The following is an 11,998-nucleotide window of genomic DNA, read 5'->3' as shown; positions in this document are numbered from 1 at the left end:
GGCTCCACAGACAAAGGCTGGGCTGGTGCGTAATGCGCTGGGCTGGGCCCTGGGAATGGGGAGGTGGGGGGTGGCAGCGGGGAATGAACCCGCGTGGGGCTGGAGGGGTCCCCGCTGGCCGGGGTGAGCTGCAAAGGAAAACGCAAGGAGAAAAGCTGCCTGGGCAAGCGACTGGTTGGACCCCAGAGGTTCAGCTTCCGGGACAAAAGTGGAACAGGTTGGAAACTGTTCTGGTGACACATAATCGATCGGCCTCTCCCTGTCTCCCATCTCCCCATCCTCCCGTCTATCTATCCAGGGTTAGTTTCTCTCCTTGTTTGGGGGGGCAGCAAGAGGGGGCCCTTAGCCCAGGGGGGGAAGAGGGAGGGCAGTCCATTAAATTTCATGTGGTGCTGCTGTGGGATTTCCTCGAGGGTCTGCTCCAGTGGAAACCTCTCTCTCTCTCCCCACTGAAGTGCCCGGCCCCCAGCAGAGCCCATGAGGCAGGAATGGACCCAGACTGCAGCAGGGAAAGGTGGCGGGGGGGGCACTGGCTGGCTCACAGGGTGGGGAATGGGACACGGGGTCTTTCCAACTCTGGGACGTGGTTTCTAGCTGCAGGGATTACTGCCTCTGTCTCAGGGGGCTGGGTGGGGGGTGGGGTATAGTGGTTAGAGCAGGGGGGATGGGAGCCAGAACTCCTGGGTTCTGTCCCCGTCTCTGGGAGGGGAGTGGTTCTAGTGGTTACAGCATGGGGGTGTCATGACTCCTGGGTTCTGACTCTGGGAGGAGAATAGGGTTTAGTGGTTAAAGTGGGGAGTAGGGAGCTAGAACCCAGGTGTCCTGGGAGGGGAGTTGCATCTGAGGGGTTAAAAGGTGGGGAGGAGCTGGAAGCCAGGACTCCTTGGTTCTCTCCCCATCTCTGGGACGGGAGTGGGGGCTCATGGTCAGAGCATGGGGGCACCAGGACTCCTGGATTCTCTCTCTGGCTCTGGGAGGGAATTGGGCTGGAACGGTTCTTGGGATATCCAGGACGTTGAGTGACCTTGTTACATCCACGTTAATAGCAGCTGCCCCCCAAACCTCCTTGCCCTGCTCCCCTCTGACACCCAGTCCCTTGCGCTGTCTACTCACAGAAATCCCAGCTCTGTAGCCTCCACAGGAGGCACCTGTCCCTGCTTTCCCCAACCCTCGTGCCACGCCCACCCCTCGTGCCCCTAATCGCACGCCACCAGCTAGGGGTGACGTTTCCTGATAGTTCCACAAGACCCTCCCCCGAATTCGGCCATTGCTGGCTGGGCCCACAAGATCGGGGCTTTCCTGAAACTCCCCCATGCACCAAGACATCTCCACCAGGGTCTGCCTCAGCCAGGGGTGTCGCGCTGTCTGAATAAGGGGGCCCTTGAGGTGTATTCAGGAGCTCTGATTACTCTCTTCTACACCAGTCTCGCGTTGGCGGTGTGACACTGGGTAGGTGGAGGGGATAGCATTTGTTATATTGTTTGACATCAGTGTGTCAAAATCAGATTAATCCATGTGGGATAGGCCATGTCAGGTACTGTTAGGAAGGTGCTAAGTCAGATGACGATGTTTATGTGCACATGTAATGGAAGTTATAGATATATTTGGTGTATCTGTATTTCAAATGGTGCTGTCTGGGTAACAACTCAGACAGGATGGCTGCAGGACAATAGCCTGCTTAATGGCCCATTAAGACATTCCCAGGTGCAAGGGGCCCAGGGGGAGAAACCAGAGATGTACCTGATGAGGCACCAGGACAGGACCATGTGGCTCTGAGCTCCATTTTGGTTCCTGTAAAACTCTACAAACCACATGGCCCGGGCCAGAGGGTTTATAAGACAGAGGCCTGGGGAATCCATTTTGTCTTCAGTCACCAGTCTTTCAGTTGGGAGTCAGCTTCAAACACCTATCTACCTCTGAATCCAGTCATCTGCAACTGAAGCTGTGAACAAAGGACTGAGACCCACCCAGAGATTGGGTGCACACCAGAGGGATTGTACAAGCCTGCAAACTCCACAATTCTTCTAGAAACCTGATGTACATGGACTTTGAATCATTTGTATGTATCTGATTTGCTTTAATCCTTTAACATTTCTCTCACAGTTTATTTCTTTCTTGTTACAATAAACCTTTAGTGTTAGTTACTAAAGGATTGGCTGCCAGCGTGATATTTTAGGTAAGATCCAAACTTATATTGATCTGGTGCTGTGGCTGACCCTTTGGAGTCAGAGGGAACCTTTTTAGCAAAGAGCATAGAGTTCTAGTAACTGGTCTCTTTACTGGACCTAGTGCTGATTTGGGAGCCTGGAGCTGAAATTCAGTAAAAGGGGCTGTGTGTATTTGTGGACTGGCTTCAGTGCGGATTCAGAAGTGCAATTTGTGGCTGATTGGGAAGTCTGGCTTCAGTGCCACCCACCAGTGCTGGGAGAATCTGCTCTGCGTTTGCAGCCTACCCTGACCTTGGCATAATTAGGTGGCTGCCCTGGGCACGGATGGGTCACAGTGGCGTAGTCGTAATGTTGGGGAATATGTTTGTATGTTGTAAATAGTTCATATAGTTCTCCTAGGGCCTGACTAGGCCTGACCCCATTTTGTTTAAAATGGAGTCTGACAAAGGACACAGACAGTCATGATGCTTCTCACACTGCCAGCAGGGCAGGTCTGCCCAGCAACTGGGAAAAAGGTGGGAAGCCTAGGGATTTGTGCATCACCTGAGAGGGTGGTGTGCAAAAGGGTTTAGTGCCAAGTGCACAAGAATAGTGCCATGTGCACAATGCTGAGGCAGGAAAATCCCTAGCCTCTGATTGGTCCAGGACTGGAGGGACCAGAAGGAATAAAAGGATACTCAGCCCCTAGAGGCTTGCTGCCCATCTGAGTGGCAGTGTGGGGAGGGTGCCTTTGATCATCAAAAACTGGCCACACCAAGTGAAGATAATCTTCGGACCAGGACAAGAAGCCGCCGACTGCGGACCTGGGACTGAAGCAGACGGAGACCAGACCGTAACCAACGCTCGGTGGGCTGAGCGAAGAACCAACTGTGAGCTCAAAGAGACTTTGGGGGACCAAGGGTTGCTTTATTGGTCGGTGGGACCTGGGGTTCACCCCCATTCATTGTTTCTTGACGTTAGTGGTTTTGTTAAGTTGTCACATAATAAATTGTCACCTTTTGTTTTGGAAACTTCTGGAGTGGTGAGATTCTTACAATCCGTCCACCGGTGTTAGATCCGGCAGGGTAAAGTCCTTCAGTATAGAGACCCCCTTTTAATTCTGTTTTACGGTAACAGTAACAGGATCCGCAGAACCAGAACATCTGGGTTTTGGATCAGAACCTCGTGCTATTCCAAATTTTGAAATTTGATACTGAAAGTGTTAAAGGTTAAAGTGATTTAGAAGGAGTGATTCACAATCAGACAAAGCAATCAAACTGCAAGCCGTGAGAGAGAGACAGGGTCTGCAGCATGAGGAGGAACTCAGAGGGCTGAGACTAGAAGCTAAGACAAGAATGGCCAAGCTGAGACTAGAAGCTAAGACAAGAATCTCCAAAATCCAAAGGACGAATGAACTGGAAAAAAAAGCTCATCAAAGACAGATGGAAGCAGCCAAAATCCAACTCCAAATCCTGCAACTTCCTCCAACTTCCCTCGATCTGCTGGCGATGCTCCTACTAATGCAGCTCAATATGCTATTAGCCTTCTTGGCAACCAGGGCACACTGCTGACTCATATCCAGCTTCCTCTCCACTGTTACCCCCAGATCCTTTTCTGCAGAACTGCTGCCTAGCCCGTCGGTCCCCAGTCTGTAGCTGTGCATGGGATTCTTCCGTCCTAAGTGCAGGACTCTGCACTTGTCCTTGTTGAACCTCATTAGATTCCTTTTGGCCCAATCCTCCAGTTTGTTTAGATCCTTCTGTATCCTATCCCCACCTTCCAGGATATCTACCACTTCCCCTAGCTTAGTGTCATCTGCAAAGCTTGCAAGTGTCACCTGCAAGGCTTCCTCCTTTCGCCCACGTCATTTGCCATCTACGTGGAGCGTATAACGATGGATGCCCTGAAGGAGATTACCTTTGCACCATCAGTATCAGGGGGCGAACAGGCTCAAAGCTTCGACTGGCTGACACTGACGGCCGGGCAGGCCGTGACAAGGAATTTGCAAACCTGGTGAAATGATTGGCTGAAACCTTGGCATAGTAGGTCCTGGAAATGGATGCAGAGAAATCCGGGCTGAGACAAGCCGACGTGGCGGGATCAAGCCATGCATCAAGAGCTGGAGCCAGTGGAACAGGACAGAGAGCTGGGGGCAGTCCCCACCGATGAGGGGTCGAAGGCAGAAAGTCCGGCAAGAAAGTCACAAACAGCAGCAGGGCCGGCGAAGCTAAAGTCGGTTACAGCAGGCCCTGGAAATCTCTGGTTTTCCGTCTGCGCGTGAGACGTGGACCTGCTGGCAGAACTCGAATGGCCAATACGGGCCGTGGAGATGAGCTACGTCCGGAAAATCCCGGCATCTCCCACCTCGGCCGTGTCCCAAATGATGGGGTTCGGAACAGCATCACCCCGTCGGCTGGGGCACAGGAAGACGTCCCGAAGAGCGTGAAGGAGCGACCGTGGTCTGGCTGTGTAACGAAATCATCCGGCCTCTCCAAGCTCATCCACCCAGGGACAGGCCAGGGAGGAGACGGAGAGACAGGCAGAAGCAGGGTGACAACATGCAAAGGGGGCCAGGAATGGACATCATGGAGACTCAGGCAACTGGGGGAATTAAAGGGGAGGTTGGGGGGAATTAAAGGGGAATACTGGGGGGATTAAAGGGGAGGTTGGGAAATTAGAGGGGACCACTGTGGGGATTAAAGGGGAGGCTGGAGGCTTTTCAGGGAGTTCAGTGGGATGAGAAGGGATGCCAGGAGGCTGGCAGGAATTAAAGGGGAGTGCGGGGAGAGTTACAGCACTGCAGGACGGTGAGGGTGTGGTGAGGGGGCCTGGGGGTGTTCTGGCCACTGAGGCAGGGCTGTGAGCAGGCCTAGCGGTTAGAGCGGGGGGAAGGGGCTGGTACTCAGGACGCCTGGCTTCTCTCTGTATCTGCTGTGTCATTTCCTGGGAGCCAGGACACCTGGGCTATATCCCTGGCTTGGGGAGGGCAGTGGGGTCTAGTGGTTAAAGCCAGGGAGGTCAAGGCCAGGACGCCTGGGTTCTCTCTGTTTCTCTGCTGTGTCATTTCCCCTCTGGCGCTGCACGGGCACAGCTCCCGGCTGTAGGGCCTCACACATGCTGCCACATCACCTTCGTGTGGTCACAGACTCTCCGGAGCGTTTCTCAGAAACCCTCCCACTGCGGTCGCTGTGATAGGGGCCAGTGGCAGCTCTGCCCAGCCTGCCGCTGCCCACAGCTGGGCTGCAGTAAGAAAGATCAAAGGGCTGCATTTCTGCCTGCCACCGAGATCCGGGGCTGTCACCCCCAGCATGCAGACATGGCCAGGGAGCTGAGCGCAGCTGACCTAGGTGAGGAAGGCCCCCAGATGTGCCCAGCTGTGAGCCGGCTCCCTGGATCCTCTTAGACATGTCCCCACCGGGGTCTTCTCCGTCCAGGGGTGCCTCATCCCCCGCTGTGCAGCGACCCAGCTGTGCATCATGCATCTAGCTGTGCTGTAGCCTCAGCTGTGAAGGACCTGCAGCGGCCGGGCTGATGCAGGACCCATCCTGCCCTCCAGCCCGTGTGGTCGGCTGTGGTTGGAAACTGAGACACCTGAGCCCTGCATGTGGAGGAGCGTGTGGGTGACCCTGAGGTTTCCTGCCCCCCAGCTCCCTGCCAGCTCAGTCTATAAAGCCCCGCGTCTCCAGGAAGAGGCATTGTCCCTGCACTGACAACGAACATGCAGGTCTACATCTGGCTGCTGCTCCCCACGGCCCTTCTCCTGCCCCCCAGGGCTTGGTCTGGTGAGTGGGGCTGGGATTGGGGACCCTGGCACTTGGGGATGAATGGGGGGGTCTGCAGGATGGGGCTCTCTGGGTGGTATCCTGAGGCCTGTGACAGTCCATGCCCCTGGTGCCCCCCCCCCTTTTACAGAGTGATGATAAATTCCGTACAAAGTCCCCTTTGGGCGAGATCATCGGAAAACTCATAATTTGCTGATCATCATTGTCCTGGTATAAGAGGTTTGGTAAGTAAAGTTATCAAATTCTGTGGTGCAGCGTTACTAAGACCTGTTCCGAGGCTGGGGAGCGGCCACAAAACTGTCCCCCACACACAAACAGCTAGCTCACCTCTCAGCCGGCCGTCAACACCACCAAACAGGCCATCACCCAGTGATGTGGCCACTCTCTGGCAGGAAAAAGGGGACAAAATCTTCCTCTGGGCAAAGAAAGAGCTGGGGGGGGGGTCTCAGAGGGTGCCCGGGAGGGTCAGGCTGGAAGGTCCCAGTGGCCCCTCCTGGCCTTGCAATCTCTGGGTCTGGGAATTGAGGGGAAGAACAGCCCAGGGGCATTTCTGATGCTGGTAGATGGGGGTGTGGGGATCCTCTGCCAGGTGGTTAGGGTACCAGCGCACAGAGGACTCCAGCTGTACCCTGAGGCATCCCCAAGAGGTTTCTCCACCCTTTGCCCCCCTGGGGTGGGGGTAGCCAGGCAGCAGAGTCTGTGCCCCTGTGGTCACCAGGCCCTGCCCTCCCTTCCCAGTCCATATAACCCCCAGGGCTGAGGCAGAGGCTCCATGCCTGTCACTGGATGGCTCTCACAATGCAGCTTTTGATCCCGGTCCTGCCCCCCGGGCCAGGGGCTGGCGAGTATGGGGGGATAGAGGCCTATGGGGAGTGGGTCCCTCCCCCGGCAGGGCAGCAGTGAGGATCCTGTGGGACAAGGGGGCTCTAGGTAACCCCACAGCTGGGGCTCTCAGGGCAGCTCGAGGGCTGGGCTCCATGGGGACTCCTCTGCCAACTCGTACCCCACACAGGGACGCTGGCTGCAGGGCTGATGCACAGGGGCTGGTGCCCAAGAAATTTGGGATCATTTCCCTCATCAATCCTTGCTCCCTGCGGGAACCTCGGGCCTGTCCCTGGGACAGGGAGTTTCAAAGAGTGCTGATGGGAACCGAGAACTTAAACCCCTCAGGCAGTTCGAGGAATGATCGTCCTGCACCTCAGTTTCCCCATCTGCACAATGGGAAGCAGGATTCTGGCAATGTCTGTTTGGACGGGATGCTGTTTGGGGCAGGGATTGTGGGGATGTGCAGCACCTGGCGCAATGGGGCGAGCTCTGATCTCGGTCAGGGTCTGTGCTGCGCCCGGCACAATAGGGGCCCTGATCTTGGTCTAGGTGGCAGTATAATGCAGAGAACAGCAAGGAGCAGCATACGGTGGGACTTTCCAACAAACCCACCCAGGAGAAGACTTGTTCACAGCTGATCACCAAAGATCTTCCGTTATTTTTCCAAGGGGAGATTTGGACTTTAGGCATTCAACCCAAAACCTACTTCTTTTCCAAAGGCCCAAACCTGAACATTTTCCTCTGAAAACCTCCCAAAACGAGGCAAAAGAATCAGTTTCACCAGAGAAATTCAGTAACTCAGGCCGTGCGATCACTGACCCACTGCTGGTGCGTTTGGGGCCGAGGCTCCACCCAGCGATGTCAGAGCTTGAGATTCACCCTCCGGCCTCATGGGGCGTCCTGTCTGGGGGGGAGCTGGGCAGAGGGCAGGGATCCAGGCACAGGGATCCCCCAGGGAGAGCATCACCGGGGGGGGGGGCACAGATTGATATTGTGGGAAGGGCAGCTCGGTCCCAACCTGTCCCGGGGAGATGATGGGGCCCTTTATGTTAACCTGGTTCCCGTCCCAGGTGAGATCATCGGGGGACGGGAAGCCTGGCCCCACTCCAGGCCCTACATGGCCTATCTGAAAATAAAAGATGGAACAAATTTCAGCCGCTGCGGAGGGTTCCTGGTGTCGGAGAACTTTGTGCTGACGGCCGCTCACTGCAATGGAGAGTAAGCGTCTCTGCATGGGGGGCAGGTGGGGCGTTAGCGGGCGATGGGGGGCCAGGAGTTCTGGCACCGTCGTAGGTCACAGGGAAGGAGAAGATCTGGGCTGGGGGAGCTGGGCACAGACCCTGTCTGGATCTAGCCGGGGGGTCCCCGGGGTGCAGGGAGCTGAGACCCAGGGGCCGGGAGGACACCAGGCAGTGAAGGCGCTCAGCAGAACAGCACAGGGGCCGGGGCAGACACCGGCTGGGACACCAACGCCACAGGGCAGGGGCTCTGTGCTGCATCCGGTGCCCCCTGGAGGGGAAAGGCCCCTTGTGCCCCATTCCCACCCCCCACCCCCCAGCCAGCTGGTGCCCTGCCCCGGGGCCAGATGGCAGCCGGCACGCGTGCAGTGGGGTGAGGGTTTTCAGGCTGGGAGCTGAGTCTGAGATCTCAGCTTGAGAGCCCCAGGCTGCCGCATCCCCCCATATCACTGTCCCTGCGCCCCTCCCCCAGCTCCCCGCCCTGCCCCTAACGCTCCACGCGTTGTTCTTGGCTCTCACAGGAAGATCATGGTGATTCTGGGAGCCCATGACATTAGCAAACGGGAAGAGAGCCAACAAGTGATCCCTGCACGCGTCAAGATCCCCCACCCACAGTACGACAAAAGGACTCGAAACAATGACATCATGCTGCTGCAGGTACCGCCCCATCCCATCCCCCACCCCTTGTCGTCACACACTGCTGCAGGCCCCGCCCCCATCCCATCCCCCCCACCCCTAGTGACCTCACACTGCTACAGGCCCTGCCCCCATCCCATCCCCCCCACCCCTAGTGACCTCACACTTCTGCAGGCCCCCCCCATCCCATCCCCCCCCAGTGACCTCACACTGCTACAGGCCCCACCCCCGTCCCATCCCCCCGCCCCCAGTGACCTCCTGGCCACGGGTTGTTGTAGTTTCTCTCTCCCGGGATTGGGACGTCTCTGCCCAGCATCGACTCTGACTTTTATCCTGGCCCTGGTGTTTGTGTCTGCTCCTGTGCGCAGCTGCAGAAAGAGGCAGAGCTCAACGAAAACGTCAACCTCATCCGCATGCCCCGGGCCCATCAGCGAGTGCGTCCAGGGACCAAGTGCAGCGTTGCCGGCTGGGGCCGGATTAGCCTACACAGTGAGCGGCCTTCGGATAGGCTGCGGGTGGTGGACGTGATGGTGATGCCGGATGACACTTGTACATATGAGAACTATAACCCCTCCACGATGCTGTGCGCCGGAGACCCAAAGACGGGCAAAAACCCTTTCATGGTGATTCTCCTCCTGGCTTCAATCCCCCTTGACCAATAGTTGTGATTTACGAGTCTGTCGGGGTCACAGTCAGGCTGCAAAGCACAGATCAAAGTTCAGGTCCCCCCCTGCGCTCGGTGCTGTACAAAAGAATGGGAAAATAGCTGCTCTTTTGCCAGGGGAGGCTTAGAACAGGCAGGTGCGAAGCTAACACTGGCTGAGCTGGGGGAGCTGGTGCTGAGACCTGTTCTTTATCTGTTTCTTGGTTCATTTCGCAGGGCGACTCTGGGGGTCCCCTGGTATGCAAGGGAACGGCCCAGGGCATCGTCTCTGCAGTACACAGTAATGGGACCCCCCCCGCAGTGTACACAAGAATCTCCACCTTCTTCCCCTGGATTAAACAGACAATGAAGAAGCTGCAGCCCTGAGCCCCGCCAGTAATCGCTGCAGGGGCCGCAGCTGTGCCACGTCTGTCCTTTGGCGAGACCCAGCCGTGGGGCCTGCTTTGCAGAGGGGATCAGCCCCCTCCCACCTTTCGCTTCGCTCAGACAGCGCCCAAAGCGTGAGCCTCAAGGCAGGGAGCCTAGGGGATTTAGGAGCTGAGTTCCAGGCCAGCTCCATTGGAAATCCCAGCCCTCAGCCTGCCCCTTCGCTAGGGAAACAGCTGCTTTCTTTCCCCCGGGTGACGGATAGATCCTAGCGCTAGGGACGTCACGGGGGTTTGTAGCTCTCCCCCGTGTCAGCCAGTCGAGGGGCTGTTCATGGGAGATCCTCGTCCGTCCCTGCCCTACTAATTCATGTGAAAACCCCGACCTCACCGGGCCTGTCCCACGTTAGTCACCCCGGGGTGGTCGCGTCCCGCTGCAAACACCCTGTCCCAGCGCCGGCCAGGCCAGCGGGCATTCGCTGGTGGGAAGGGAACTCCGCCAAGGCTGCACTGAGTGCAGATCAATTGATGGCGCTAATCTTCTCCGTCCCGCCTCCCCTTCCCCGCACTGCTGAGTGGCCTGGTGCATCTCGCTCGCTGCTTTGGAGCCAGCAATGAATAAAAATGAAGTTAAAAAAACAAGCAAGATTCCGGGAATGAGCGACCGACCCGAGCCGTGAATCCAGCGCAGCCGCTGCATCTTCCAGGCGTGGGGGGAATCGGCTCCACAGACAAAGGCTGGGCTGGTGCGTAGTGCGCTGGGCTGGGCCCTGGGAAGGGGGCGGTGGGGGGTGGCAGTGGGGAATGAACCCGCGCAGGGCTGGAGGGGTCCCCACTGGCCGGGGTGAGCTGCAAAGGGAAACGCAAGGAGAAAAGCTTCCTGGGCAAGCGGCTGGTCGGACCCCAGAGGTTCAGCTTCCGGGACAAAAGTGGAACAGGTTGGAAACTGTTCTAGTGACACATAATCGATCGGCCTCTCCCTGTCTCCCATCTCCCCATCCTCCCGTCTATCTATCCAGGGTTAGTTTCTCTCCTTGTTTGGGGGGACAGCGGGGGGGGGCACTTAGCCCAGGTGGGGAAGAGGGAGGGCAGTCCATTAATTTCATGTGGTGCTGGCGTGGGATTTCCTCGCGGGTCTGCTCCGGTGGAAACCTCTCTCCTCTCTCCTGACTGAAGCGCCCGGCCCCCAGCAGAGCCCACGAGGCAGGAACGGACCCAGACTGCAGCAGGGAAAGGCGGCGGGGGGGCACTGCCTGGCTCATGGGGTGGGGAATGGGACACGGGGCCTTTCCAACTCTGGGACGTGGTTTCTAGCTGCAGGGATTGCTGCCTCTGTCTCAGGGGGGTGGGGTATAGTGGTTAGAGCAGGGGGGATGGGAGCCAGGACTCCTGGGTTCTGTCCCCGTCTCTGGGAGGGGAGTGGTTCTAGTGGTTACAGCATGAGGGTGTCATGACTCCTGGGTTCTGACTCTGGGAGGGGAATAGGGTTTAGTGGTTAAAGTGGGGAGTAGGGAGCCAGAACCCAGGTGTCCTGGGAGGGGAGTTGCATCTGAGGGGTTAAAAGGTGGGGAGGAGCTGGAAGCCAGGACTCCTTGGTTCTCTCCCCATCTCTGGGACGGGAGTGGGGGCTCGTAGTCAGAGCATGGGGGCGCCAGGACTCCTGGATTCTCTCCCTGACTCTGGGAGGGAATTGGGCTGGGACAGTTCTTGGGGTATCCAGGACGTTGAGTGACCTTGTTACATGCAGGTTAACAGCAGCTGCCCCCCAAGCACCCTTGCCCCGCTCCCCTGTGACACCCAGTTCCTTGCGCCGTCTACTCACAGAAATCCCAGCTCTGTAGCCTCCACGGGAGGCACCTGTCCCTGCTTTCCCCAACCCTCGTGCCACGCCCACCCCTCGTGCCCCTAATTGCACGCCACCAGCTAGGGGCGACGTTTCCTGATAGTTCCACAAGACCCTCCCCGAATTCGGCCGTTGCTGGCTGGCCCCACAAGATCGGGGCTTTCCTGAAACTCCCCCATGCACCAAGACGTCTCCTCCAGGGTCTGCCTCAGCCGGGGGTTGTCACACTGTCTGAATAAGGGGGGCCTTGAGGTGTACTCAGGAGCTCTGATTACTCCTGTCTACACCATCTCGCATTGGGGGTGTGACACTGGGTAGGTGGAGGGGATAGCATTTGTTATATTGTTTGACATCAGTGTGTCAAAATCAGATTAATCCATGTGGGATAGGCCATGTCAGGTACTGTTAGGAAGGTGCTAAGTCAGATGACGATGTTTATGTGCACATGTAATGGAAGTTATAGATATATTTGGTGTATCTGTATTTCAAATGGTGCTG

General features: G+C 57.1%; 1 protein-coding gene across 1 annotated transcript; it reads left to right on the top strand.

Annotated features, from left to right (window-relative positions):
* Window positions 1-5,859: 5,859 nt before the first annotated feature.
* Window positions 5,860-9,658, top strand: LOC137163894 (mast cell protease 1A-like). Its single transcript, XM_067564387.1, has 5 exons — window positions 5,860-5,929; window positions 7,825-7,972; window positions 8,514-8,649; window positions 8,997-9,251; window positions 9,509-9,658. The coding sequence occupies exons 1-5, from the start codon at window positions 5,866-5,868 to the stop codon at window positions 9,656-9,658; spliced, it is 753 nt and encodes a 250-aa protein (XP_067420488.1). The 5' UTR covers window positions 5,860-5,865.
* Window positions 9,659-11,998: the final 2,340 nt, after the last annotated feature.

Source organism: Emydura macquarii, unplaced genomic scaffold (assembly GCF_026122565.2).
Source record: "Emydura macquarii macquarii isolate MOO-44397 ecotype Brisbane River unplaced genomic scaffold, CSIRO-AGI_Emac_v2 contig_26, whole genome shotgun sequence".
Lineage (NCBI taxonomy): Eukaryota > Metazoa > Chordata > Testudines > Chelidae > Emydura > Emydura macquarii.
This window is presented reverse-complemented; position numbering and strand designations above follow the sequence as displayed.

Excerpts from the sequence above, each read along its gene's own strand:
- LOC137163894 (XM_067564387.1), top strand. The coding sequence starts at position 5,866 with ATGCAGGTCTACATCTGGCTGCTGCTCCCCACGGCCCTTCTCCTGCCC. Across the intron at positions 5,930-7,824 it reads GCCCCCCAGGGCTTGGTCTG|GTGAGATCATCGGGGGACGG; the intron begins GTGAGTGGGGCT and ends TTCCCGTCCCAG. Across the intron at positions 7,973-8,513 it reads GCCGCTCACTGCAATGGAGA|GAAGATCATGGTGATTCTGG; the intron begins GTAAGCGTCTCT and ends TGGCTCTCACAG.